This window comes from Suillus clintonianus (genome assembly GCF_016758775.1).
Source record: "Suillus clintonianus strain FC179 chromosome Unknown DEU56scaffold_48, whole genome shotgun sequence".
Classification (NCBI taxonomy): Eukaryota; Fungi; Basidiomycota; class Agaricomycetes; order Boletales; family Suillaceae; genus Suillus; species Suillus clintonianus.
Genome location: NW_024539272.1, coordinates 77,270 through 101,313, shown reverse-complemented (window position 1 = coordinate 101,313; position 24,044 = coordinate 77,270). Strand labels below are relative to the sequence as shown.

The window sequence follows — 24,044 nt, the reverse complement described above, 5'->3', positions numbered from 1 at the left end:
ATCCGACAGATCGCTTCGACGCTGTGGTTGGTGGAACATCTGACAAAGGCACATGCCTGTTAGATGTTATGTATGCACGCATCTTAGCAGAATTCATGCCAGAGGACGAACGTGGGGAATCTATCCCTGTGTTTCGCTCTGTGATGGGGCAAATCCTTGCCTCGTTAGAACCACTTCCCATGCCTGCATTGATGGCCATGCGACTGTATTTTCCTGATGGGCGTAGCCGTTACAAAGTTGACCGGGTCATTGGGCCATTGGGCTCACTTTTGGCCGGCATCACGGATTCTCATTCTCCCATTCGTCCCCTCCACGCATCCTTCTACGACTTCCTCACAGACAAATCGCGGAGCCATGACTTCTTCGTTGATGCATCGGCGGTACAGAACGATCTTGCATTTGCCTCGCTTCGGGTTATGGAGCGCAGACTTCGCTTCAACATCTGCGCATTGGAGAATTCGTACTTGCCCAATTCAGCTATCCTTGACTTGGAGAAACGCGTGAAGGATTCTATTTCTGCTGAACTATCTTACTCGTGTCGATTCTTGGGGACTCATGTGGGCGCGACGTCTTTCGCATCGTCGCTCGCTAAGGAGATTGAAGCCTTCTTCGACGGAGAGCGCCTCCTTTGGTGGTTGGAAGCACTGGCTCTAATGAAGGGCCTCAGCGGTTCAGTAGGGACCCTCTCGTCGATCGCAGACTGGATCACGGTACGTAGCTCAACTCATTCTCAAGACCAATGAAATTTTAAGAGTAGTTGGGTGGTTGTAGGGTCACGTTAAGTATACACATATCGGTGACACTGCCAAGGATATCCAGCGCTTCGTTCGAACTTTCGGGGGCACCATTGCACACAGCACACCTCATTTATACTTGTCCGCCTTGCTGTTTGCTCCAACGCAGTCCAGAATATTTCGCAAGTTCGCCGCAAAGTTTCCTTTCACCCCCCGTATCGTTGCTGGCCATGTCACAAATTGGCCTCGGATGGAAAAGATACTCCATGTGAACGACCACGTTTACTCGGTTGCAATGTCGCCAGATGGAAAACGCATCGCGTGTGGTTTAGTGGATGGAACGATCCAGGTGTGGGATATGGAGACTGGCGAGGCATTGTGTGATCCTCTTCAAGGCCACCTTGACACTGTGTCGTCTGTCACATTCTCGCCGGATGGAAAGCACATCATGTCAGGTTCACTTGACAAGACAGTTCGGGTGTGGGATGCAGTGACAGGAAAGGCATCGGGTTCCCCTCTCCAAGGCCATACTAGTGGTGTTACATCTATCGGAATCTCATCGAACGGAAATAAGATCGTATCTGGTTCTTGGGACAGAACTATCCGGGTGTGGGATATGAGGACTGGCGGGGTGTTTGGTCACCCTCTCGAGGGGCACACTGACTCTATTCAGTCGATCGCAATTTCGCAGGATGGGAAACACATTGTATCCGGTTCGGAAGACAGGACGATCCGTGTGTGGGATATGGAGACTGGCGAGGCGTTTGGTCACCCTCTCAAAGGCCATACTGACTATGTTCGGTCGGTCGCAATTTCGCAGGATGGGAAACACATCGTGTCCGGATCGGGTGATAATACGATCCGGGTGTGGGATATGGAGACTGGTGAGGCATTTGGCGCCCCTCTCCAAGGTCACACTTCCTCTGTTCAGTCTGTCACAATTTCATCGGACGGAAACCGTATCGTGTCTGGTTCAAATGACCAGACAATCCGAGTGTGGGATTTGAAGACTGGCGAGGCACTAGGATCCCCTCTCCAAGGCCATACCAGATCTGTTATGTCTGTCGCCATCTCACTGGATGGAAACCGCATAGTGTCTGGTTCAGACGACTGGACGATTCGGGTGTGGGATGCCAACACTATGCTGAGCAAGGCATTGGTTGCTGCCCTCCAAAACCACACTGCCTCCGTTAATTCTATTGCAGTCTCGCCAGATGGGAAGCGCGTTGTCTCTGGTTCAGATGATAGGACAGTTCGGGTGTGGGATATGGATATTGGTGATGCGTTGGTTGCCCCTCTCCAAGGGCACACTGACTCGGTTCTGTCTGTTGCAATCTCGCCCGATGGCAAGCGGATCGTGTCTGGTTCAGACGACATGGCCATCTGGGTGTGGGACATGGGGACTGGCGAGGCATTGAGTGCGCCTCTCCAAAGGCACACCACCACTGGGGTTACCTCCGTCGCAATCTCATTGGATGGAAACCGCATCGTGTCTGGTTCATCTGACATGATCCAGGTGTACAATGCAGTGGAGTCTGGCAAAGTATCGTGTGCTTTTCTCCAACGTAAATGGCACTTTCGTGATGTCGCGTCTGTCGCAATCTCGCCAGATAGAAACTGCATTGTGTCTGGTTCACGAAGTGGTACAATCTGGATATGGAATGTAGAGACTGGAAAGCCATTGGGTCCCTCTCTCCGGGGCCACACTAGCAAAGTTCGGTCTGTCATGGTGTCACCGGATGCAAAATGTGTTGTGTCGGGTTCAAATGACATGACCGTCCGGGTGTGGGATATCGGGACTGGCAAGGCCTTGAATGCACCTCTCCAAGGGCATACTGACTGGGTTACCTCTGTCGCAATCTCTCAAAATGGGCAACACATTGTGTCTGGCTCACATGACGAAACGATCCGGGTGTGGGATATGAAGACTGGCGAGGCAGTGGGTGCCCCTTTCCGAGGGCACACTGGTTTTGTTATGTCTGTCGCAATCTCGCCTGATGGCAAACACGTTGTGTCTGGGTCATCCGACAAGACGATCTGGGTGTGGGACCTAGAATTTCTTAACCGGCACCGACTTTTCGAAGCATCTACAATATGTTTCTCATCTGACCTATCTCACGCCCTTCATTCCACCTCGTCCTTTCTCTCAGATTCTGAAACCCCAGCTCCTTCTGGTCCGAACAAGGAGGGGTGGGTTGTAGGTCCCGAAGGACGGCTTCTCCTCTGGATCCCACCCACTTTCCACCCGACAACCTTCGCCCAGGGCAATGTATTGGTGATACCCACCAACGCCTTACAGCTGGACTTGAGTCGTGTTGTGCATGGCACGTCATGGCACGAGTGCCGGACGCAGGAGGCCGTGTCATATTGGCGATAGATATCCCTCGGGTCACGCCATATGCATGTACTTTGTCCTTTGACTGAAGATGGCCATTCTACACAATTTTAGTACGTACTACACATATTTGCCCTGTTGCAATGCTTCATTACGACTTCATTTGTGCTGTTCTGTTCTGCTTTCTTCAAGTTCACTACTCCACGATGTCATCTATAACCATTATTTCTCGCCCGTTGCAAAGCTCGAAAAAACCACCGTCACGTTCTCTGGCACAGTCTCTGATGCTGATCTTGCACTTCCGTGTAGGCACAATGACTACAAAGACAGAATATTTGTATCTCAGCCTAACTGAGACACGTATCCGATTCTGAACGCCCCCACTAACACGCAACTCACTTCACCATGCCTCACCATTCATCGATATTCAATATTGTTCCTCAGTATCTGTGATTCTGACCTGCAGTATATCATATACAATGACAACACCCCTTTTGTCATGCTATACTGAGCTCTCGTGCCAAGATCTGAAGACCCTGTATCACCACATTCGTCAAAAGCTATATAGCCCGATATAGGAAGGTAGCTCACCAGGTGCTTACTGAAGGGTTGCGACCCATGTCTTCATCAATGCTCTACCCTCGCGCTCAACGGCCCGACATTCTTCTTTATTGCCAGAGACATCGAAATCAAAGTTGACCTCTTCCCCATGATCAGAGCGGCGAGGGGTGGCGCACTTCCTGTGTTATGAGAGAAGATTAGCCATGCGGAACCAAAGCTCTGTGCGCCAGTACTGTGAGCCAGACCGGCTGTAACTTGCACATTCACATTCGTGGGAGCCAAGACCCGGACGCGCTTACAATGTCCACGCAGCAATTTAGCGCTGGCCCGTCAAGGCATGAAGATGATGTCAAGGTGAGTCTACACGACGTACTAGTAAGTTTGGTGCAGCAACTCGTCGATGGTCGATCTCTCCTTCATCCACTGCATCGGTAAGCAATAGGAAGTCGTGTCGTGTCTCCGAGTCCTCTTTCTGTTTTCGGTTGTACTGATGTCGCCATACATGACCCCGCATCCGCGTTCAAATGATTTTTTCAAGCCTGAATGTGTAATCTACATCACTTACATGGGTAAATGAATTTAGCGAATGCTTTAACCTTGGAGCTAATGCTATCCGCGCCGTGGCAGCTAACGACTAGATGAAAGGCAAGCAAACGTTTCTGCCGATTCAAGCGGTGTGTGCTTATGATAACAATTCCAGCGCCCGTACCAGGTGTAACCACCTGCCATATGATTGGCTAATCCATATTTAACATACGTGGTCAACTGCTGTCAGCGTCACAGTGATACAACACGACGCACAATGATGACCTGTACCCACGGACTTTTCCGTAAATCGCAGCATTGACGGGTCGGCATGTACCCGTGGAGGGGTATGGTGTTGGCAGGTGCGGGTATGGTGTCAACTTTCCGAATTTAGGTATTACCCGTGCAGTACTTCAAGGTCCCTTGTCCAGATTCCAGCTCATGAAGGGCTAATCCATGTACTGCGCAGCCGTGAGCCGATGAGGAATGGCATGCAACGTTTCCAAGTCCATCAACGTGTATTCTTAATATTGAACAATTCTAACACCTATACTTACCAGGTGCGATTGGACAGTGGTTGATACTGTAGAGATACGACACTAGCTTCGTCACGTGCAGCACGTGACAAAGTCACACTTAGTGTCACAGCTTCGAATTACCCTGTCACCTGTGACCACATAAAAAATAGCTTCGGAAATCGTGATTTTGTCAAGGCTTCTTGTCTGATTCATATCTTATTGTAAAGTTGAGAAGTAACAGGTAGAATCTAGCTGGGCATTGTTGTTTTTTATATGTTTTTTTGTATGTTTTTTATATGTTTTTCTGTATGTTTTTACCATGTGTCACAAATTAGCTTCGGCCCCCAAAAAATTGGTGTGACAGTCACACCAAATAGGTTCGATTCGTTGATGGCTGTGACCTGTGACGAACCTAGTGTCGTATCTCTACAGTATTAGGAAATGTGATTCGGGAGTATGGGGTTTCGAGGTTGGGCGTCTGCTGATGTGACGATAACTGCATCGAACAATACATCCACATGGACGTACAATTGTTCATGGTAAGTACTTAGCGGATGCGAATGATGCATTGATGATTATTCTCTGTTTGCATGCTACTAATCAGACGGCATAATGAGTCTTGTAACAGATGAAGTCACTACAAGTACTGGCGAATGAAATAATTGTATCCTTCGAAGTCTGCAATTCATGAGCACTGCTGCACTAGTTCTTTCACTCAGGCTTTGATTATATGACACCCACATTGGTCCTCGATAACGAGGTACTGTCGAGATACGCACCTAGGTTCGTCACACCATCACACGCCTGGCGAATCGAACCTATTTTTCGTGATGGTCACACCGATTTTGAGGCCGTTGAACCTAAATTGTGACAAGTGGTAAAAACGCAAAAAAAAACATCTAATGCATCCAAAAGTCTTTGTACTGAGTGTTCGCAACATGTCTGCGCTTGCCACGGCCCTCAGCCTCAACCTCCGTAGACCCATCAGCCGTAGATTGAAGCCCTGTCATGTCATCCAGTACCCCTTGCTCATAGCTCTCTGACTCGTTATCCACCAGCAAATTACCCAAATCATCAGTGCTATAGCCATGAGGGACAGATGATTCACCCAATGCAATGTGTTGCAGAACCGTATCCACCGAAACATCGCTAGGATCAAGCTCGACATCTGCAGCATGCGTGAAAGGTGGCTCTACTTCTTTGTTGGCTTCGGGAGTCTTATATTGAGCCGTTTTGATGCGTTCCCAAGTCATGGTGTCGTTTTTTTGCACATCACGTAGTGCATGAAGCGCTTCACGACTGGTGAGGCTCTCGAACGAGAGATTGAATGTTGTGCCAGCCTTACACTGAAAAAACGACTGCAGGAGTGTTTTAACATCAGTGAGTAAAACGAGGACAATGCGAGTGACATACCTGTTTGACCACGTCAGGCTTGTTGATAGCATGGTAACCGTTGATGAGCCACTGTAAAGATCTATCACGGAGTGTGGGTAATGTTGTGTCGAGTCGGATGACATGTGCAGCTTCATCTTTCTTCAGCAACGACAAAGATTCCTCAACGATATCAGCATGTTGAGATCGCTTGATGGCAAGCTTGAATGGGCGTTGGACGCCAATGTCACATGGCTGAGCAATTCCGGTGCAGCCGCCAGGAACAAAGCGGTACTTGATCCATGGGTACTGCTGATCAAGCCAAGTGCGAAACTGCACGGACTTGTGTACTGACCAAACATCCAGCTGTAGGATACATTCCTGGTCATCAGGAGCCCCAACGAGCTCCTTCTGTCTTGTCCAGTAGGGAACTAGAATATTGCGAACATAATCACACATGAGCTGGAATGTGGACCAATAGGTATCGGTATTGGAGAAGCACAGCTCAAAGCCCAAGTCTTGTGCGTCCTTGAATTGTGGTGTGGTTTTCGAGGGGAGTGAACGAGCAGTTTTGCCACAATAGATGACCTGAAATGGAAGAGCATCCCCAGAGGCAGAGATGCCAACGAGCACAGTGAATGCTCGTTTTTCTTCCTGTCCAATCACTGTGACTTGCTTGGAACCAACTTCCTCATAAGTAGCGGTGTTCGCAGGTTGATACACGATGTTGGTCTGGTCAATGTTGACATAGAAGGAAGCATCGAAGATCGCACAATCACGGATAGTTAAAGTCAGACGATAAAATTGGTCCAGACAGAGTTGATCAGCATTGGAAGGGGTCTTTTGTGCAGCGCGAGTGGCACGACGGAATGTCCAATTGAGAGTTCGATGTACGAATTTCTTGACCCAAGACTCAGTACATCGAAATTTTGAGCCATCCTTGGCGGTGGCCTCGAAGATTTCTGGGCAAGAGACAGTGATGCGAGCAATAATTACACCACGACAACGCATTGTGTCCAAAGCCACGCCAACTGCACGCAGAGCACGGAGATCTTCGATAATGGTCTTCGTGACTTCAGGATACTTTGCAAGGATGCCTGGTGGTGTTGCAGTCGTCAAGGGAAGGTTGCCCTTTTGAACACGAGCAAGGACACTGGCACGCCATACTGGCCGTGTCCCACTTTGGTCAATCCACCTTCCTATAACTTGGGCCGAAATACCATGAAAGCGGGAGGGATCGACTCGCTTAAGCTCGCGCTCAATCTCAATCGGTGACATTCCATAGCCGACACGAATGGCAGCTGTTTCGATGGTCGGCCATAAAAGAGGGCTCTGCCAATTGACATGACGAGCCTCTGTGTCCTCCCGCTTGCGCTTCTGGCCTGAGGTACATTTTTGCATGCTGCGAGCATGCCTTTGCAATTGACGGTATGGGCGTGAAGCCTCAGCAATGGTGACTGCTAGCGGTTGGGGAGTATGATCATGAAGAACAGATTCTACGATTGGTTTCTGATGACAGACCACGTGAGACATAAAGCACGGCGATAGGAATGAAAGTTATGCTTACCTGCTTGGCATCTTTTTCACGGGCTCGCTGTTTTCTCTTACGTTCAGCTGCCATTTCACGCTTTCGAGCAGCCTTCTCAAACACATCGAACTTTTCCTGGCAACGGGCCTGCTCCTGCTGATCCCGGTCCTTGAGCTCCCGAGTGGAAGGCTTCCAGGCAAGCTTTAAATGCTCATCGCGTGAAACCGTCGAGAAAAACTTGAACAGACCGGTGCTCAGATCTGCGTTGGTGGCACGGAGGTTGAGTTTTGGTTTTTGCTGTGGATGATGCGTAGGCAGAGTTGGGGGGGATGGTGGCTGAGTTTCTTGTATCTCAACATCATCACTGTCTGAATATGAGCTGTCGTTTGGGTCGTCATTGGGATCGTCGTTGGGATCGGAGAGCTGCAACACGTGAGGAGTGAGTCTCAGATTTGTGTCACCGGGAATGAGATATCCATACCTCGAGATGATCATAAACGATATTAAGAAATTCCTCCATACGGAGGGAAAAAGCTCTATTGTCAGTGAACAACGGATCTTGAAACAAGGCATGCTTGATAGTGTTTAGAGCTGCGATACCACATGAGAATGAGTCGAGCTGTTCGCCGTGCTGGAGTGTGGTCGCCTGGTTGAATTTGGCAAAACCATGATAGCCCAGCCAACGATGTATGGCATCAATGTCTTCATTGGGCCAACTCCAGCCAAGGGAGTCAGCATAGGAGATGCTTTGGTTTGTAGCATCGACCTCGATAGCAGCCCAATGAACATTGTCGATATTGATGGGAAGGAGGATACGATGAAGTGCACCCTCGCGTAATGCAGAGCCAATGGTACGAAGGCGAACAAAAGCCTTGTCCGTCTCGTAGCTCTTCCACCGTTTATCGCTAAGCCAAAGGACATCTGCAAAGTCGAGAGATTCGACCAAAACAGACCGGAGGTCTTCATCGTCTGATGCTTGCATACGCTGGACCACTACAGCAATCATGCTGTCCAAAACACGACCGTGAATTAGACATGATCCTAACAGCGGTCGGAGCTCGGTGCTCCTTAGATCTGTCTGAGCACCGAATCCCTTGAGAGGGGCATCCCATGGAAGGCTCTCTAAGACATCTAGAACCTCGTCAATAATTTCCAACTCTTGTCCGTCAGTAGGAACAACATCAAATCTGTCGTAGACCCAGTCGTGTGATGCGCGCCAATCACGCTGATTCTCGAGTGCATGCGACATAGCGACCCAGTATGACACGACCCACATTGGAAGCAGGTCATTGGGGAACGAAGGATGGATCACTGATTTATCTCCATCTCGAAATGCACCTCTAGCACGATTGCGAAGGGACGAGGCTGTTCGAAATGGTGGAACAGGTCGTGAAACAAAGTCTGTGGGCAACTGGAGCAAAGGGGACTGTTTGGAAAAAACAATTCTAGCAGCTAAAGCGCTGTTTTCTAACACTGTAGGCAGGTTGATAAGCAGTAATGCAGCGACGGAAAGGCTGCCCGAAGGAGCAATTGAGAACTGTGCAGGCACAGATAACACATCCTGGAATTTAGCCTCTGAGGCAACATGAAGGTCAGGCATGGTGTGGAAAACTTGGACGGGAAATGTTTCAGACCATGTCCATCTCGTGGACTGAGCTATGGCTCGCTCGCCAAACATTGGAGGATCCACACTGACAAGACTTTACCATAACATAGCGAGAAGACATTGCCATGTTGCCAGACGGAAGTCAAATTAGAGACGAAGCTCTTGAGGTGAGCATCTCCAGCCGCGGGTCATGAGGATCACCGCGGCCCCTTAGCGCTGCATGTATACAAGGGAATGTGTCTACCCCAACATTGGTCGTCGAACCTAAGCGCAGTGTGTCACGCGTCACACCCCCCTGCGAACCTTCGAACCTAACGTTCATTTGGTCACACCCAGATTGGGTCGAACCTAGGTGCGTATCTCGACAGTAATCTGAATCTAATCGAGAATGGGCGCTTCTAAATCCCACAGTCATCGTTTATGTAAATGTCCTTTGTGCGGACATGCGGCACCATTCTGCGTGCCATATACCACATTCTTTGTTCAAGCTTTTGCACCAAGAAAACTCACAAGACTCAACCTCAGCTGTCCTTCCAACTTCCTCCATGAATGAAGACAATATTCTTCCTCGGAAGAAACGAAGGTCTCATGCGCATGCATATCATTACAATCCAAGAACCTCCCCAATAGTCAACCAGCGGTGCCCTTCCCACAGCGAATTATCCTTGTTCGCCAATTCTGCGTCATCTGATTTTGTATCGGGATTCCAGCCGCAACTTGCTTCTCCGGAGTTAAACCGCTGCTGGAATCTCGTACGAACGGCCGCAGCGGGCACACCTTCAGTAGGAAGAGCATCACAATGCACCACAGGCACACTGCCTTTGTATAGGGCGCCGATCTCTGAGAGCGTTGCACGTTGTCCTTCGATGCGAACTTCAACATCGAGTAGACGAGATGGCGGTTGAGTAGTAAGAATATGAGCCACGTATCCCGCAATGTCGGATGCTGCAGTGAAGGATCCTGGCATTTTCGCTTTGCTCAAGATATGAAACTTGCCAGTCTCAGAGAGTGCGGTGAGCCAGGGTATAGCGTCGTGGAATAATCCAGTCTAATGGATGTTTCGCGTTGAGTGCGTCATGCTTGGAGCGAAGCTAGCAAAAAAAAACTTACATAGACGCGAAGAGTGGGCAATCCAATCGATTTTGCATAAACTGTGGACGGATGATGAGTCCATACCACAATCGGTGCTGCCATTGGCTACAATCACTCACCCGCAAAGTCATTTTTTTCACGACCCGGACCAGTCGCTGGTGGTGATACGCTGAATTCGCTGGGTACAAAGAGCTTCACACCCGCCTCCTTTGCAGCGTCCGCGAGAACGTCTTGAGCAACTACGCCTCCAAAAACAAGTGTAACAGCAGAGATGAGGACGTCTATTTTGTTTTCACGAAGGATCGCTGAGATCTCAGATGCAGATTTATAATCTGCACGCACAACCTTCAGGTTGGGGTCATCGTGAGGGAGTGCAGAGGTGTTTGTGGAGGTCGGCCGAGCAATGACGAGAATTGGAGCGCCAATGGCCAGGAATGCCTGACAGAGATTCGGCTGAGGATGATGCTCGAGGACAATAATATATTGAATGCTTACCTTCACGATAGGAATTCCGATGTGAGGGCCTGCGCCGACAATAGCAAAGGACTTGAAAAGCGCTCCAGACATACTGACACTGTTATGTTGGATACCGAACTTTGGATTCTGCAGTCCTGGATGCCATTGGTTTATATATCTTTTGCCAGGTCATTCGTTTCAAATCCAGATTTGCGCTGGCTGAGTGGATCAGGGGTTTAACAGGGGTTTATGTAGGGAACTAGTAAGAATTACGCAAGGTACAGATACGCGATATATAGGTTACCAACGAAAAAAAAGTTTAGCCACAACTGTAGCGTCAAGCCCGTCGTGCCAGTGACCGCGAGCTCCAACAGGAGCAGAAGCACTGGGGTAATGAGTGAATAATTCCGAGCCTAAGATTTCTGCCGGCGACAATGTCGCCAAGAATAGCTTCAAGAGACCAGGAGGCCACTAGCCACCGACTATGACGGAGACCGAGGGCTACTGGCTCCCGAGGAATGAGGACCAGACAACTGGCAAGTACACCAAAGGGGCGCAAATCGTTTCAGAGAGCACTGCCAACGACGAGTGGGGCAGGAGTCAAGGCAAAGGCCACGTACGTGACCTTCGGCGTTCGAAATTCAAGTACTTATTCACATGGTAAGCTCGGCTGTTTAAGTTCGTACAAATTTCAGTCAGCGACTTTTGATGCGAACTGCCAGGAACTAGCAACTTGTAGCAAGCGTTGGATTTCAGTCAGCGACTGACTCATTCACCACGGCTACCGAGGTCCGGCACATAACTGATTAATGAGATCTGAGCGGTAAGACTCGTTCCCACACTGTAGCGCTAGCATGCTCACATTTCTCCCTTCCTCAGGATTACAAACAACTCTAGCACCAGGAAGCGATGCGATAGCCTGAGTAACCGATCTCACAAAGCTCTGCTTGACAGTGCTTTTCGCTCACATAAATATGAGAGCTTTCTTCTGTGCAAGTCACCCAAACCACCTTAAGCCATCATGTCTGAACAGCTGACTCTGTACCTTCACAAGGTGAGTTGAACGACGGAGAGTGAAGACTTGTCTTACCTGTGACTCCTCACGCAGTTCTCGCCCTTTAGCCACAAGGTGAACTTACTGCTGACATCACCCCCCTTTTTCACGAGTCTCTGACGCAAATTGACAGGTCGAGCTGGCTCTTATCGAAGCCAATGCACCCTACAAGTCCCACCAAATCAATCTCTCCAATAAACCAGAGTGGTTCCTCAAAATAAATCCCATTGGTCAGGTATGTGTAGTGATGTCCTGTGTCTATTGCAGCTAAATGTCATATCACATAGGTGCCCGCCGTGACATACGGGGGACCCAGTGTCAACCCTGAAGATCCTTCGCCATTGTCCGCTAAACTCGCAGAATCGAATGTTATTCTCGAGTTCTTGGCGGACCTCTATCCGGACTCTGGCCTCCTGCCAAAGGATCCTGTTTTGCGTGCCAAAGTCCGTTTCTTCATCAACGCGACTACTAAACATATCGAGGTTCCATGTTACGGCTTCGTCAGAGGGAGCGAGCCATATGAGAATGTTTTGAACGGGATTGAGTTTATTCAAGGCCTTCTCGAAGGAGGGTAGTGATTTCGCGGTTGGGGATCATTACACCATTGCGGATGCGTGCATCACTCCGCACCTTGCAAGAATCAAGGCTGTCACCGAAAATGACCTAGGTATGGCATTCGCTCGCGCCTTTCCTCAAGAAATAGAGCCTAATCAATGGAACAGGGAAATTCCCTGTCGGGATGGGGTATAAGCTAGGCGAGGAGTTAAAGGCGCCCAAATTCGCCAAATTCATGAAATATCTTCAGCGAGCGCTGGAGCGTCGGAGCTTGAAGCAAACTTTGGATGAGGTGTGTATACATCTATGCGAACGACTAATGACTTACTCTACTTTGCGTTTAGGAGTCTCTGATCACATTCTTCAAGATGATTTTCGCTGGGCGTACGCAGTGAATATATACCTGACAACAGTAGGCAGCTTCGTACAACAAAGCCTGTAGCTGTCAAAAATTTATATCCAGGCGAGTAATAGATTTGAACCATATATTTAACAATCTGCAAAAAAAGGTGTACGACGTGATTGTCGAGATACATCGAAATCTTACATGAGCATAGCAACTACTCCTCCATCTCATCTCCACCACAATCATCGCTGTCACTGTCCTCACCCTCAGCAGCATCAATGGGTTCCAAACTTAGATCATGATTTGTGCCAACATACGGATTGCTTCTCGTCACGAGATATCATGGGAGTCGGTAATGCGAATTAAACTTTTAACAGTTTGCCCTGAGCACATTTGGCTAGCTTCCGTAAACCTTGCGCACAGCAGCATTCCGTACTGCCTCTTCTGGCGAGGCATATGGGACTACCACCAAGCCTGAGCAGCTCTGGTAAGTCAGGAGCGTGTTATTTAGTTATTGTGTCACCAGTCCACGCCTTGAATTCAGAGGCCAGACGGATGTGTACGTGTATCCCTCACATAGGATATGCCTTTTGTTTTTTCTTAACAATTACGTTTTTTCAAGAAGGTATAGCCGACGCGGGCTCCAGAGTTGAGATGAAGATTTGATTTGAAGATGTTCAGCGGAATAGTGGAGTTCAAAGCAAGATGCGTTACGGAGATTCCTGGATGACGATACTTGAACCAGATAGGACGGGGGTTCCTGGCTTTGCTTGTCAATGCGAGACTGCGTATTCAAGGGTCGTGATGCGTTTCCACCCCGCCAGCTGGCCATAGTGCTCTTCAAGGGGCGGGTTCAACACGTCGTAGAGTTTTCAGCACCCGTAATATTGTGCTGCGCATGGGTCCGGGAGGGTCATGGACTTTCTCGTGCTGCGAGGCTCATCGATGATTAATATTTGGAACGTCAAAAATAAAATCAAAAACGCACCCACAGCTCGCCTACACTTTCCTATTTTTCCTCCATAACGTTCGTTCGACAAGGTCCAGATAAATACAGTGGAAGGCGGCGTGGGATGCACCAGGGACTGAGTGCGAGGCAAAATTTGCCCCAACAACCAGTCTGAGGAGGGTGTGTGGCGAGTGTGACTACGCTGCAGACACCGGCCGAGCTGTCGCTGAGGAAAACCGACCAACGTGAGCTTCAGTGCTCACAGGGGGCAGTATTCTGGAGATTCGATTATATATAGAGCAAAGTGAGTCGCAATAATGCACTCGGTTGCCGTCGGACGATGTCGAAGGGCGCTGCAGGTGTTTCCGGCGAGACGAGAATGTGTCGGGAGTCGGGACGCTGGGAATGACGAAAAGGGCCAGAAAATCGATATGACTAGGAAGTATAGTGTTGAGATCAACGTGATTTCCTATCAGTAGACACTGCCCGTGCAGTGACTAGCACAGTTATACATAATATAAAGTACGAGCGGAGCTACGAGACCTACGTTATTTTGAAAGGTCACAATTGCAACTGTCACGTGACTCACGTCAACCCAAATCGCGGTCACGTGCACTTGCGTTCAGTCACGGTAAATGGCGGTGGTTTGAAGTAAGATAAGTCATTCATCATGTACGTGGAATCAGATTTCGCCCACCTTGCTTAAACGCTTTCTGGTTTTCGGGTTTCAGTCATGTGGTATGCAGGCAAAATACACGAGGCTGTTCATTTCCGAAGTAAGATAAGTCATTCATCATGTATGTGGAATCAGATTTCGCCCACCTTGCTGAAATGCTTTCTGGTTTTCAAATTTCAGTCATGCGCTATGCAGGAAAAATACACGAGGCTGTTTATTTCCGAAGTAAGATAAGTCATTTATCATATATGTGGAATCAGATTTCGCCCACCTTGCTTAAACGCTTGCTGGTTTTCAAATTTAAGTCATGCGGTATGCAGGCAAACTACACGAGGCTGTTCATCTCCGAAGTCTAGGGAGCGCTTGCTAGCGCCTTCAGCCTGGCCGCAGCGCCCAAACTGGCTGAACAAACGCTATGCCATCACGACTTATCTCTGTCCAGTCGCCTTCGACTCTTCTTATCTTCCTTTAAATACCCCACTTGTTTTGTTATGGACCAAACAGGTTGGTCTTCCCCATGTCAAGAGCATCAAACGCTTGCATACATACCCGAAGACTCTCGAAAGCGATTAGCACTGACGGCGCCCAGCATCAAAGCCCGCATAGCGAGCAGCCCCCACCTGAAAATAATATCGTAGCACCCACCGGGGGGTAAGTTGTACCTTCCTAGATTCTACCACCTCTGTTGATAGCAAAATAGCGAGAAGGAAATGACTAGAATTCCGACAGCGAAGCTGCCGTCGGGGATGTGAGTGTTTTTCTCCCAATGTTTCTGCGTCTCCCTGATGAGAACTACAGCTCGAACGCCCCTTCCCAGCCATCAAAACTTCACCAGGACAGTACTTTCAACGATTCGCCCAACGGCTCAGCTCCGTAAGTTCTACTAAGCGATCATTGTCAAACAATCTCACAGATTGTCTCAGCAAGACGGTAGATGTCGTATGCCAACAGTCAGATCTACGTGACTTGTGAGCAAAAAAAAAACTGATTGATCCGCATTGACGACGTCTACAGAATGAACACCATGAATGAAGTATTGGAGGTTCTCAAGGAGTCTGCAATTGCCTCCAAGGGTGGCAAGGACGTCCGCTCTCGTTTCTGGACGGTATACGGAAGGGTCGCGGAGGAACACGATAGCGAGTTTCTTGAGCGATACGCAAACGATATGGACATTATTTTGCTCTTCGTATGTTTCTCAATTGCATGCTCATTTGTTTGTGTTTGGATTGATGTCTAATCAGTCCGGCATCTTCTCTGCTGTTAGCGCGTCTTTTATTGTAGCGATGGAGTCCAGCCTCAGTCCCGATCCCAGCGACACTACAAATGCCCTTCTCACGCAGCTCGTGCAAATCGGACTTGGCAACCTTGCTGCTGCAGGCACAGAGCCAGCATCCGCATGGTCGCCATCCACGTCGAATGTAAGGATCCAAGGGATCGCATACGCAAGCTTGTGCATGAGCTTGCTCGCTGCATTTGGTGCCGTGCTAGGAAAGCAGTGGCTCGGGTACTACAAGGCAAGCCGATATGGTCGCGGCTCGCCAGAGGAACGAGGGAAGCGCAGACACGAGAAGTTTGACGGCATCAACGCATGGTATTTTGATGCTGTCCTGCAATCATTTCCCGTCTTACTTCAGCTCTCCCTCCTTCTCTTTGGAATCGCTCTCAGCGCCAATATGTGGTATGAGCAGCATAGCATTGCCTGGGTTATCATTGCAACCACGGTCTTAGGATTTTTGTTCCATTCCCTCACTGTGATGGCAGCTTTGGTATCTTCCGCCTGTCCATTTCAGACCCCGATATCGACAATATTGCGCATGTTGCATGTCGACAGTAGGTTCTTTGTGAACGATGTTGTTCATTTTCGATCTGATTGGACATGCAGGAGTCTTGCGCCCAATGGTCAAACTAGCCTTGAGGTATTTCCAGCCGCTGACGGCGTCAGTGCACAGTGAGTTAAGTGTTCTCACGTATGTACAGATTTTGACCATTTCGGTCCGCTCATTTGCAGGACGCTGTCTTCAGCCATTATTCAGCATGCTTCATAGCTTTGTGTGCTGGCTGCGCTCTTTGGACGTTTTAGCCAAGGATCAATGTCATTTTGACCTTGACAAACCCACCAGCGGTCTCGAAGCACCTATCATCCAGTGGCTGTTTGAGACATCTACAGATCCTGAAGTATTTTTCGCTGCTGCTGGCCTAGTTCCGCAGGTCGAATGGCCCCTGGATCTTGACGTCTCAGAGACGTTGCATCAGCTGTATGATATTTACGAAAGCTGTGTGGATGTGCAGTCGCGTATCGTCCCGTCGTTGGAGAAGAAGGCGTCAGTGTGTGCAATGGCTCTAAGTCATCTGTACTGCGGACGTGCTCTCCAGACATATACTGGCCATTGCTTTCTTCACAGCGAGATATCACGCTCTCGGTTCCGGACAGACTTTGAACTGTTTTCCCGGATGTCTGAGAGGTGCAAATCTCAAGACAATGTGTTTGCCCTCAGTGCCAGACTTTCGTACAAGGAACGCTGGGACCGTGACCTGCACCCAATCAAATATTCCGAACCTGCCCACGAGTGGCTTTCACACATTCTTCCTTACTACTTTTTTGCTGGGCGAGTGGATGAAGATGTAGAAAGACTCGCCATAGCAGTAATTTCAAGACTGCTATCCCCTTCGTCTCCGTCGACTCAAATCATAGCCAACTGCACTTTTCTTGCTTGTATTATGATCGGGGTTCGGTTTGACAAGAAGGACATAGTTCGGATCGATAAAAGGTGCTGTTTGACTCATTTGGTGGTTTTTCTGCTATGTCTAACGAAGTGATTATGTAGTTCTGCTCTAGATTTACTTGCTAAGTCTCTTTGGGAGCAGTTCCAGATAACTCTCTGGGGCAATCTCGATGGAGACGGTATCAGAGTTCGACGCCGAGTATGGGACCTCACCGATGTCATCTATCGCATGCTCGAGCTCCTACCTCAGCCGCCTTCATCGCAGGTGAAGTGGAACCTAGACTTATGCAGGAAGATGTATTCTCGGGCGAGGACATCCGAACAAGATCCATTGGCAGCGCTGCGAAGAGCACAGCGCTTCATGTTCGACATCGTTCCTAAAGCCAGGATACGGAGCAACGATGACGTTAAAGACCCTACCTGGTTGTGGCGGCATCATGTTCCGTTGAGAGGTAATTCCCACTTGCCACAAGATTTCGACTGGCTAGTGGACTACCTCGAGGTTGTTGACCATGACATGGCATGCGACATCCTTCTACTCATGAGCAGCATGGGCGTGAGCTGTAGCTCCGCTAAAAAACATCTATTTATCAAGAGGCTCATTGCCTGCATGGACAGCAGCATGCCTTACCGTTTACGCCACCATGCCCTTCGCGCTGCTCACAGTTCCCGGAAAGTTTTGACCTCGATTGATGCCTTTGATGATGCGGGCACGGTTTTGGTCAAATTCTCTCATGCAATCATGTCCGCGATTAGTCCGCGACCGGGCACAACACCTGCTGACGATGATCCTGACGGCTTCCTCAATCATAATCGTGACTTGTGCTATCTCGGACTGGTCTTTGCCCTCGCGGGGAATTCCATATGGCACTCGCATTTGGTTGTGGATCGCCACATAGATCGTTGCATTAGCATGAGTAAAGGGTACGACCAATCATCACCCATCATGGACCATCACTGTCACCTAGCGGGTATCCTCCTCCGAATCCCGTCTGAACAGGTTTCAGTTACATCGCTCGGGTCTATCACAGACGAACAGTGGTGGGACATGATCAAAATTGCATGGACGAAGATGTATAGCATCTACTGTTTAAAGGACGTGGACACGGACGAGTTGCTTCTCGTCCTCGTGAAAGGCACAAAGAAGTATATGCAGGTTGCTTCGAAACCTGATCTTGAGCAGCTCATCAAAGAGGTGGATGATGTTGTCGGAAGAGCTAAGCGGCGAGAATCAGAGTACACTAATATTGGTGATGTGAAGGAGTTGGGGACTGTAGCCCGTGATATGGTTCGGCAGAAGTTCGGTCAGTAGTTATTCGCTGAGAAACGTTTTGTTAGTCCCCTGATTATCACAGAGTTTGAATATTCCGGAAGATATGATATGGTGGGCAGTGCAAGTCCGGACTCATGCGGAAGGTAGCATAGAGATGAAAGTATGTGTGCGGACATACGAGCAAGCATGTCAATTAATACAATCCGTCATCAGGGTTAAGTTACATGTGTCTTGTGCGACGTGGCGCGTGGTTTACCTGAAAAAAGGTTACTGTATGGATCGTACCTCTTGCCCCTTGTCGGTAAACACATCACTCTCCTGTTCTAGGCTTTACAACGTCGACCTGTGGTGGCCCTGTAAGCAAAGAATGCAGTCGAATACAAACATACCGACGTCAAGGTAAGATGATGATGGAGACTGGGGCTCAGTTTCCTGCTGTGTACTTTTAGCTAGAGGTATGTATGTGAAATCACCCACTGGAAGTTCACGTATTACGTCTTTGGTCATCCACTGAATCATTTTCTTATGGTCCCCGACATATGTGATATATGTGTCATTTGGGAGAATGATACTCAGCGGAGGATTTGACAACGATTCTCCTGGTTGGTTGGATAGCCAAGTGAATGATGGGATTTTGTGTGACACAAAGTCCCATCAGCCACTTGGATGCAACACTTCTGTATATCGTCCACGCACACTGGCCAGTACATTGATGTGTTTGGGCGAAACTTTGTGCAACAGAATTCAGCGAACGGGCGTGGTGAAACGATGCTTTCAAAATACGCGTGCGAATTAGTGAGAGGCAGAGTAGTGAAGTTTGGTTCCGTACACCGCGTTTCCATTTCACACGTCCTCCAGGTATATATCTGGTGTCGTCGACAACAAACTGGCCTGCCTTCAAGTTGGCGTCCCAAATGCAAAGTGATTGATTCGCGATGCACACTCCTGATGCGATTATGTCACCCAAAGGTGAATATGCAAGAGCAAACACCCCAACTTCGACTCCATCGGGCCCATCTTGATTTCTCCACTTTCCTTCCATCAGACCCGCTTGCAAGACGGTGTCCTCCGGGTGACCACGAGAGCGACTGCTCTCGTTCACTATGGCCCATCCAAATGTCTTCGATCATCTCTTCAAGCATGTTTCACTGTTGAATATGAATGTTGAACGTAAGTTATGGTGTCCCTCCCGCATGCCATTGTCTTTCCATCTGGTGAACGCACCAGCGCAGGTGTCAGGTGTTTATGGCTCACTCAAAACTAGACCCGTGTCACAGTCAGTTCCACTTGTCCATCGTGCCATCCCAAACATTGCATCCACCTTGAGACATTTGTATCGGTGTGCAAATTGACAATAGACATCTGAAGATTATATCCGTCAGCCCATATATCAGTGAGTTCTTTTTTATGAAAAAATACCTTGTATTGCCTGCTTGAGGCAATGCCTAATGTCGGACTCGTGAGTTAGATAACGACCTGCACGAACTTCTTCGTATTTCAAGTTGTGCACGTACCAATAATGTGACGCGTTGTTCGCAAAGTGCTTGTCAACGCCACAGCAATTCTGCAAAGTTCCGTGCGTATTTCGTTCCATGTAAGACAATCACACACGCATATGGTGGGCAGTGCACATGGCCAGGGTTAAGTTACACGTATTTTGTGCGACGTGGCGCGTGGTTTACCAGAAAAAAGGTTACTGTATGGATCGTACGTCTTGCCCCTTGTCGACTGTTCTAGGCTTTACAACGTCGACCTGTGGTAGTCCCGTAAGCAAAGAAGGCAGTTGAATGCAACCATAATTTGTGAGAGGCAGAGTAAAGTTTGGTTCCGTACACCGCGTCTCCATTTCACACGTCCTCCAGGTATATATCTGGTATCGTCGACAGCAAACTGGCCTGCCTTCAAGCTGGCATCCCAAATGCAAAGTGATTGGTTCGCGATGCACCCTCTTGATGCGATTCTGTCGCCCAGAGGTGAATATGCAAGAGCAAACACCCCAACTTCGACTCCATCGGGCCCATTTTGAGCAGGATTGTGGATTTCTTCGCTGCTGCCCAGTGTTATCCGCCTTGTGGCCTCGCAGCTGCCAGCCCTTCAATGTCGTGAAAGTGCGCAGGTCCGCCATCAAATCTGAATCTGAATGGGTCCGAGTCATCGGAAAGATCTTGCGGTGGCTTCTCGTTTCATTTCCGATATCTGGTGGTACAGAATGAAACTCAGGCCCCGAGGGTGAGGCCAAAGAGAGGCCTGCAAGCTTTCAGGACTCCCACCGTGACTCGGATAAGCTCACACGTACATCATGAATGATCATGATAATCAAAGAATGCTTCTGCACACGCATGAATGATGAAGCCGATTTTTAACCTGTTTGAAGCTTATCAGAAAACGAGCAACATGTTCGGAAGGCAAGGGTTAGGCCTTGATATGAAATTGTTTGTCAACCCCACCTACGGATGTTGCATTGGCTTCATGGACATTGGAGTCCGAGTACTGCATCTGATTTAAATTTTAAGCAAAAAAAAAGCTGGCCTCGGCAAACTGTTGGCTGAATGGGGATTGCCATTGTCGGGATGACCCCCCAAACTTAGCCTCGGACAACGACGCAGTGGTATACTACTTACTCCACACAAATTCGAGGTCAACACGTTGATGAAGCTTCCGGCGTTCCGCATCAGTAGTCCGACTAGACGGACATCGTGTGCTATCATATAAATGTGATACACAGTTATGGTACAGTTGCTATTGTCAAATCTTCCAGTCCAGGATGACATCTGGAATTGACTCGGAGCACCAAACGCTTCATACAGAAAGAGCCTCTCTCCCAGGGGACAAAGAGCACTCTGAGACATCGGAAGGATCCAAAGTCGCCAATGATCAGGACCCTCCCTCACCCCCACACGAGTTTCCCGAAGGTGGTCTGGAAGCATGGGCCACTGCTTTTGGAGCGTAAGAAGACTCAAACTCTTTTGCACGGGGGGCCTGGTTCTCACTCGGTCTTCTTAGGTTTCTTGTACAGTTTTGCGGTTTTGGGTGAGTCGGTTGCTGGCGCTGGTGGGGAAGGGCTCTGTGGCTGACTCAGGTCAGCAGTTATTCCGCTTCATTTGGTGTCTTTCAAGGTATTTCTGCAGACCAAAGTGAGCACGGAATATTCAACTTATCAACCTTCAGACTTCTATACCCAACATTACCTCACAAATGAGACGTCGTCTGCTTTGTCGTGAGTTTCTACTTACGTTGTCACGGTGGGTATCCTCGAGGCTTGTAGATGGATCGGGAGCTTGAGTGTGTTCTTAACGACTGCCATGGGCCTCGTTTCGGGTTCACTACACGACCGAGGATATTTGTGAGTGTACATTTGTCGGAGATTCTCGACGATACTCAGAAAGATTAACCAGTTACCATCTCGTGATTACCGGATCGGTTCTGCAGAGTCTTTCTCTATTCATGTTGTCTTTGTCAAAACCCGATCAGTACTACCAGGTAATATCCCCCGATTTTATAATCTTGCTTTCTGACTTAGTTTAGATATTCCTCTCGCAAGGCTTAGGCTTGGGTATCGCGTCGGGGCTCAATTATATCCCTAGCATGGCCATCATCTCGCATCATTTCCGACGGAGACGCACGCTGGTTATGACATTCGTCGCTTCGGGCTCATCGCTGGGTGCTGTCATTCATCCGATCATGCTCAATAACCTCCTGCATGGTCCTGTTGGATTCACCAATGGTGTCCGTGCAAGCGCAGGGTTGGTCAGCGCATTTCTCTTAATTGCATGTCTGTGCATGCGAACTCGCCTTGATCCGCCGGCGAAACCGGTGAACTATATTGTGGCGGCTAGAAAATGTATTCGTGACGTACCGTTTATTCTCATGATAGCAGGGTCAGACCTGCAATGCACCTTCTCTCAATTTTTCTCCGAATGACCATCCTGCAGGGGCTTTCTTTTCCAGATTGGCTTCTACTACCCGTTGTTCTTCTTTCAACTCGACTCTATCAAGCACGGTATCGGCACTACCTTTTCGTTTTACTCTGTGGGTTGCAGCACCACGCAAGTAATCTTTCTGCTGACAGGATCACTAGCTGGTGATTTTAAATGTGTCTAATTGTGTCGGGCGAGTCACATCGGGGTTCATTGTGAGATTCACGGGGGTCCCGAACTTAATCATAATTTCGTCAATATCGTGTGGTGTGCTCATTTTGGGCATGATTGGGTTGAATAGCCTGGCCAGCGTCGTTGTGCTTGGCATGCTTTATGGCTATTTTGCAGGGCTGAGTAAGTGGTTTCTTTCCACTAGAGTGTTGAAATTTGTGATGAGTTCATCATTGCATGTAGACACTGGGATGGCGGCTCCACTTATGGCTACTTTAACGCCCGACCTCTCTGAGCTTGGGTGAGTGATCGTTACATTTGAATGTACGACCCTCTGATCTGAATCGTAGCGCGCGAATGGGCATATGTCTCTTCATTGTCGGTGTGTACTATAATTACTTCAGAATGTATTTGTTTAAACTTGTCGCGCGATCATTGTGCAGGATTTGGAATTTTGATTGGTGGGTCCAGTGATGTTGTTTCTCGCTTCAAATTTTGACTCTTTCTCTAGGAACACCCATATCCGGCGCTCTGTTGACATCTCACTATACCTGGTGGATACCGGCTCTGTTCTCTGGGGTAAGTTGGCCGTCGCTATTATTTCATGTTGAGTTTGATTTACAACTACATTACAGATCGCTTCACTGACTGGTGGCATGATGTTTATCACCATGCGATACATGTTTCTCAGAAGGCAGCGTGTTGGCACATTACTGTTGGACAACCAGGCTGTAAGCTGACTCCTGAGTGGAGCTGCTATTATATCTGCCTGTGTTCCTCTCACTGTTGTTATCCGAATCGTTAAATGGTTCGCACATGGATATTGTCAGTGGTGAGCCGTAGTCCTAAAACACCGGGAGACCACATAACTTAGACTAAGTTTCCAACTTCACACCATACAACATGATTCCTTTCCTCTGCCTGATTATATCCAGCGTTGTAAAGAGCGCCACACCACTGACAATGGGCTCCCCTTTGTACCTCAAGGCCTCATGGACGAGCCACCCCTTACTTTGTCCTCATTGCATATAAAAGCATGTCTAGTATACTTATAGCAAATTGACTCCCACTCACTCATCTCTCGATATCTATCACTACCCGCTTAACTCCCATTCGCACTGGTTGTTGTTGCAGCGCAACTAGACTTACAGCCTGAACACAGGTTACAAACTTTGTCGCTCCCATCCACGAAAAATGACACTGTACCAACTGTGGAGAGGATTCACAGTATTACTTTTGCTGGTGTCCATCATACGCATGTATACACTGTATGCTACCTCCATGAGCCGCACGGGAACATCGATCGACCTCTGAGTCTGTTAAGATTCGTTATACGTAGATAGAGCGCAATGTTTTAATAGAATAGCTCTGGATTCTGTGTTTTCGTATGATCAATCAGGAACGGGTGGTGCAACAAGTCCCATCAATTCGGATATCACCGTCGAGCTATTAATACTACGTAGAACTCAGACGATTACTTAATCCGATCAGTGTGGCTGAATCTCGTCAGCTTGCTCATGTATTCTCAACACTCCCCTTCAAGCTGAGGACATTCCTAGCTCGTGTTGATGTTTGGAGTGATTAGGATTAGCTAGTGCCTTTGTAAATATGTCCGCTGTCATATTTGCAGTTGGACGATATTTTAAAATGATTG

General features: G+C 48.5%; 7 protein-coding genes across 7 annotated transcripts; 5 read left to right on the top strand and 2 right to left on the bottom strand.

Moving 5' to 3' along the window:
* Positions 1-2,523: 2,523 nt before the first annotated feature.
* On the top strand, positions 2,524-3,479 carry DEU56DRAFT_419088 (WD40-repeat-containing domain protein; the record flags this gene model as incomplete). The annotated part of the gene is made up of 2 exons (XM_041346134.1): positions 2,524-3,182; positions 3,379-3,479. A coding segment is annotated over one exon (588 nt), but the record flags the coding sequence as incomplete, so codon positions are not given.
* A 1,990-nt stretch (positions 3,480-5,469) lies between these two features.
* Positions 5,470-9,172, bottom strand: DEU56DRAFT_981545 (uncharacterized protein; the record flags this gene model as incomplete). Its single annotated transcript, XM_041359846.1, has 5 exons — positions 5,470-5,533; positions 5,598-6,031; positions 6,087-7,553; positions 7,612-7,995; positions 8,054-9,172. 5 exons carry the CDS (start codon positions 9,170-9,172, stop codon positions 5,470-5,472), a joined length of 3,468 nt encoding a protein of 1,155 aa, XP_041207178.1.
* Positions 9,173-9,782: 610 nt separating this feature from the next.
* Positions 9,783-10,837, bottom strand: DEU56DRAFT_739085 (uncharacterized protein; the record flags this gene model as incomplete). Its single annotated transcript, XM_041348698.1, has 4 exons — positions 9,783-10,226; positions 10,289-10,329; positions 10,390-10,708; positions 10,766-10,837. The coding sequence occupies 4 exons, from the start codon at positions 10,835-10,837 to the stop codon at positions 9,783-9,785; spliced, it is 876 nt and encodes a 291-aa protein (XP_041207177.1).
* Positions 10,838-11,719: 882 nt separating this feature from the next.
* Positions 11,720-12,987, top strand: DEU56DRAFT_810921 (uncharacterized protein). Its single transcript, XM_041353534.1, has 7 exons — positions 11,720-11,780; positions 11,914-12,015; positions 12,068-12,324; positions 12,356-12,447; positions 12,503-12,627; positions 12,680-12,730; positions 12,855-12,987. Exons 1-6 carry the CDS (start codon positions 11,748-11,750, stop codon positions 12,728-12,730), a joined length of 660 nt encoding a protein of 219 aa, XP_041207176.1. The 5' UTR covers positions 11,720-11,747; the 3' UTR covers positions 12,855-12,987.
* A 2,397-nt stretch (positions 12,988-15,384) lies between these two features.
* Positions 15,385-15,805, top strand: DEU56DRAFT_692053 (uncharacterized protein; the record flags this gene model as incomplete). Its single annotated transcript, XM_041347150.1, has 2 exons — positions 15,385-15,492; positions 15,548-15,805. Coding segments are annotated over 2 exons (366 nt in total), but the record flags the coding sequence as incomplete, so codon positions are not given.
* A 478-nt stretch (positions 15,806-16,283) lies between these two features.
* Positions 16,284-18,341, top strand: DEU56DRAFT_981542 (uncharacterized protein; the record flags this gene model as incomplete). Its single annotated transcript, XM_041359845.1, has 2 exons — positions 16,284-17,074; positions 17,132-18,341. Exons 1-2 carry the CDS (start codon positions 16,341-16,343, stop codon positions 18,339-18,341), a joined length of 1,944 nt encoding a protein of 647 aa, XP_041207174.1. The 5' UTR covers positions 16,284-16,340.
* Positions 18,342-21,066: 2,725 nt separating this feature from the next.
* Positions 21,067-23,130, top strand: DEU56DRAFT_913919 (major facilitator superfamily domain-containing protein; the record flags this gene model as incomplete). Its single annotated transcript, XM_041357575.1, has 14 exons — positions 21,067-21,248; positions 21,306-21,332; positions 21,390-21,418; positions 21,471-21,519; positions 21,568-21,645; positions 21,698-21,782; positions 21,828-22,180; positions 22,235-22,331; positions 22,381-22,573; positions 22,634-22,691; positions 22,741-22,772; positions 22,834-22,851; positions 22,902-22,969; positions 23,026-23,130. The coding sequence occupies 14 exons, from the start codon at positions 21,067-21,069 to the stop codon at positions 23,128-23,130; spliced, it is 1,374 nt and encodes a 457-aa protein (XP_041207173.1).
* Positions 23,131-24,044: the final 914 nt, after the last annotated feature.

What these genes read in the sequence shown, in the direction of transcription:
- DEU56DRAFT_810921 (XM_041353534.1), top strand. Translation starts at nt 11,748, where the DNA reads ATGTCTGAACAGCTGACTCTGTACCTTCACAAG. An exon ending in AATGTTTTGAACGGGATTGA is followed by an intron (nt 12,325 to 12,355) that starts GTTTATTCAAGG and finishes GAAGGAGGGTAG; the next exon opens with TGATTTCGCGGTTGGGGATC. An exon ending in TGTCACCGAAAATGACCTAG is followed by an intron (nt 12,448 to 12,502) that starts GTATGGCATTCG and finishes TCAATGGAACAG; the next exon opens with GGAAATTCCCTGTCGGGATG.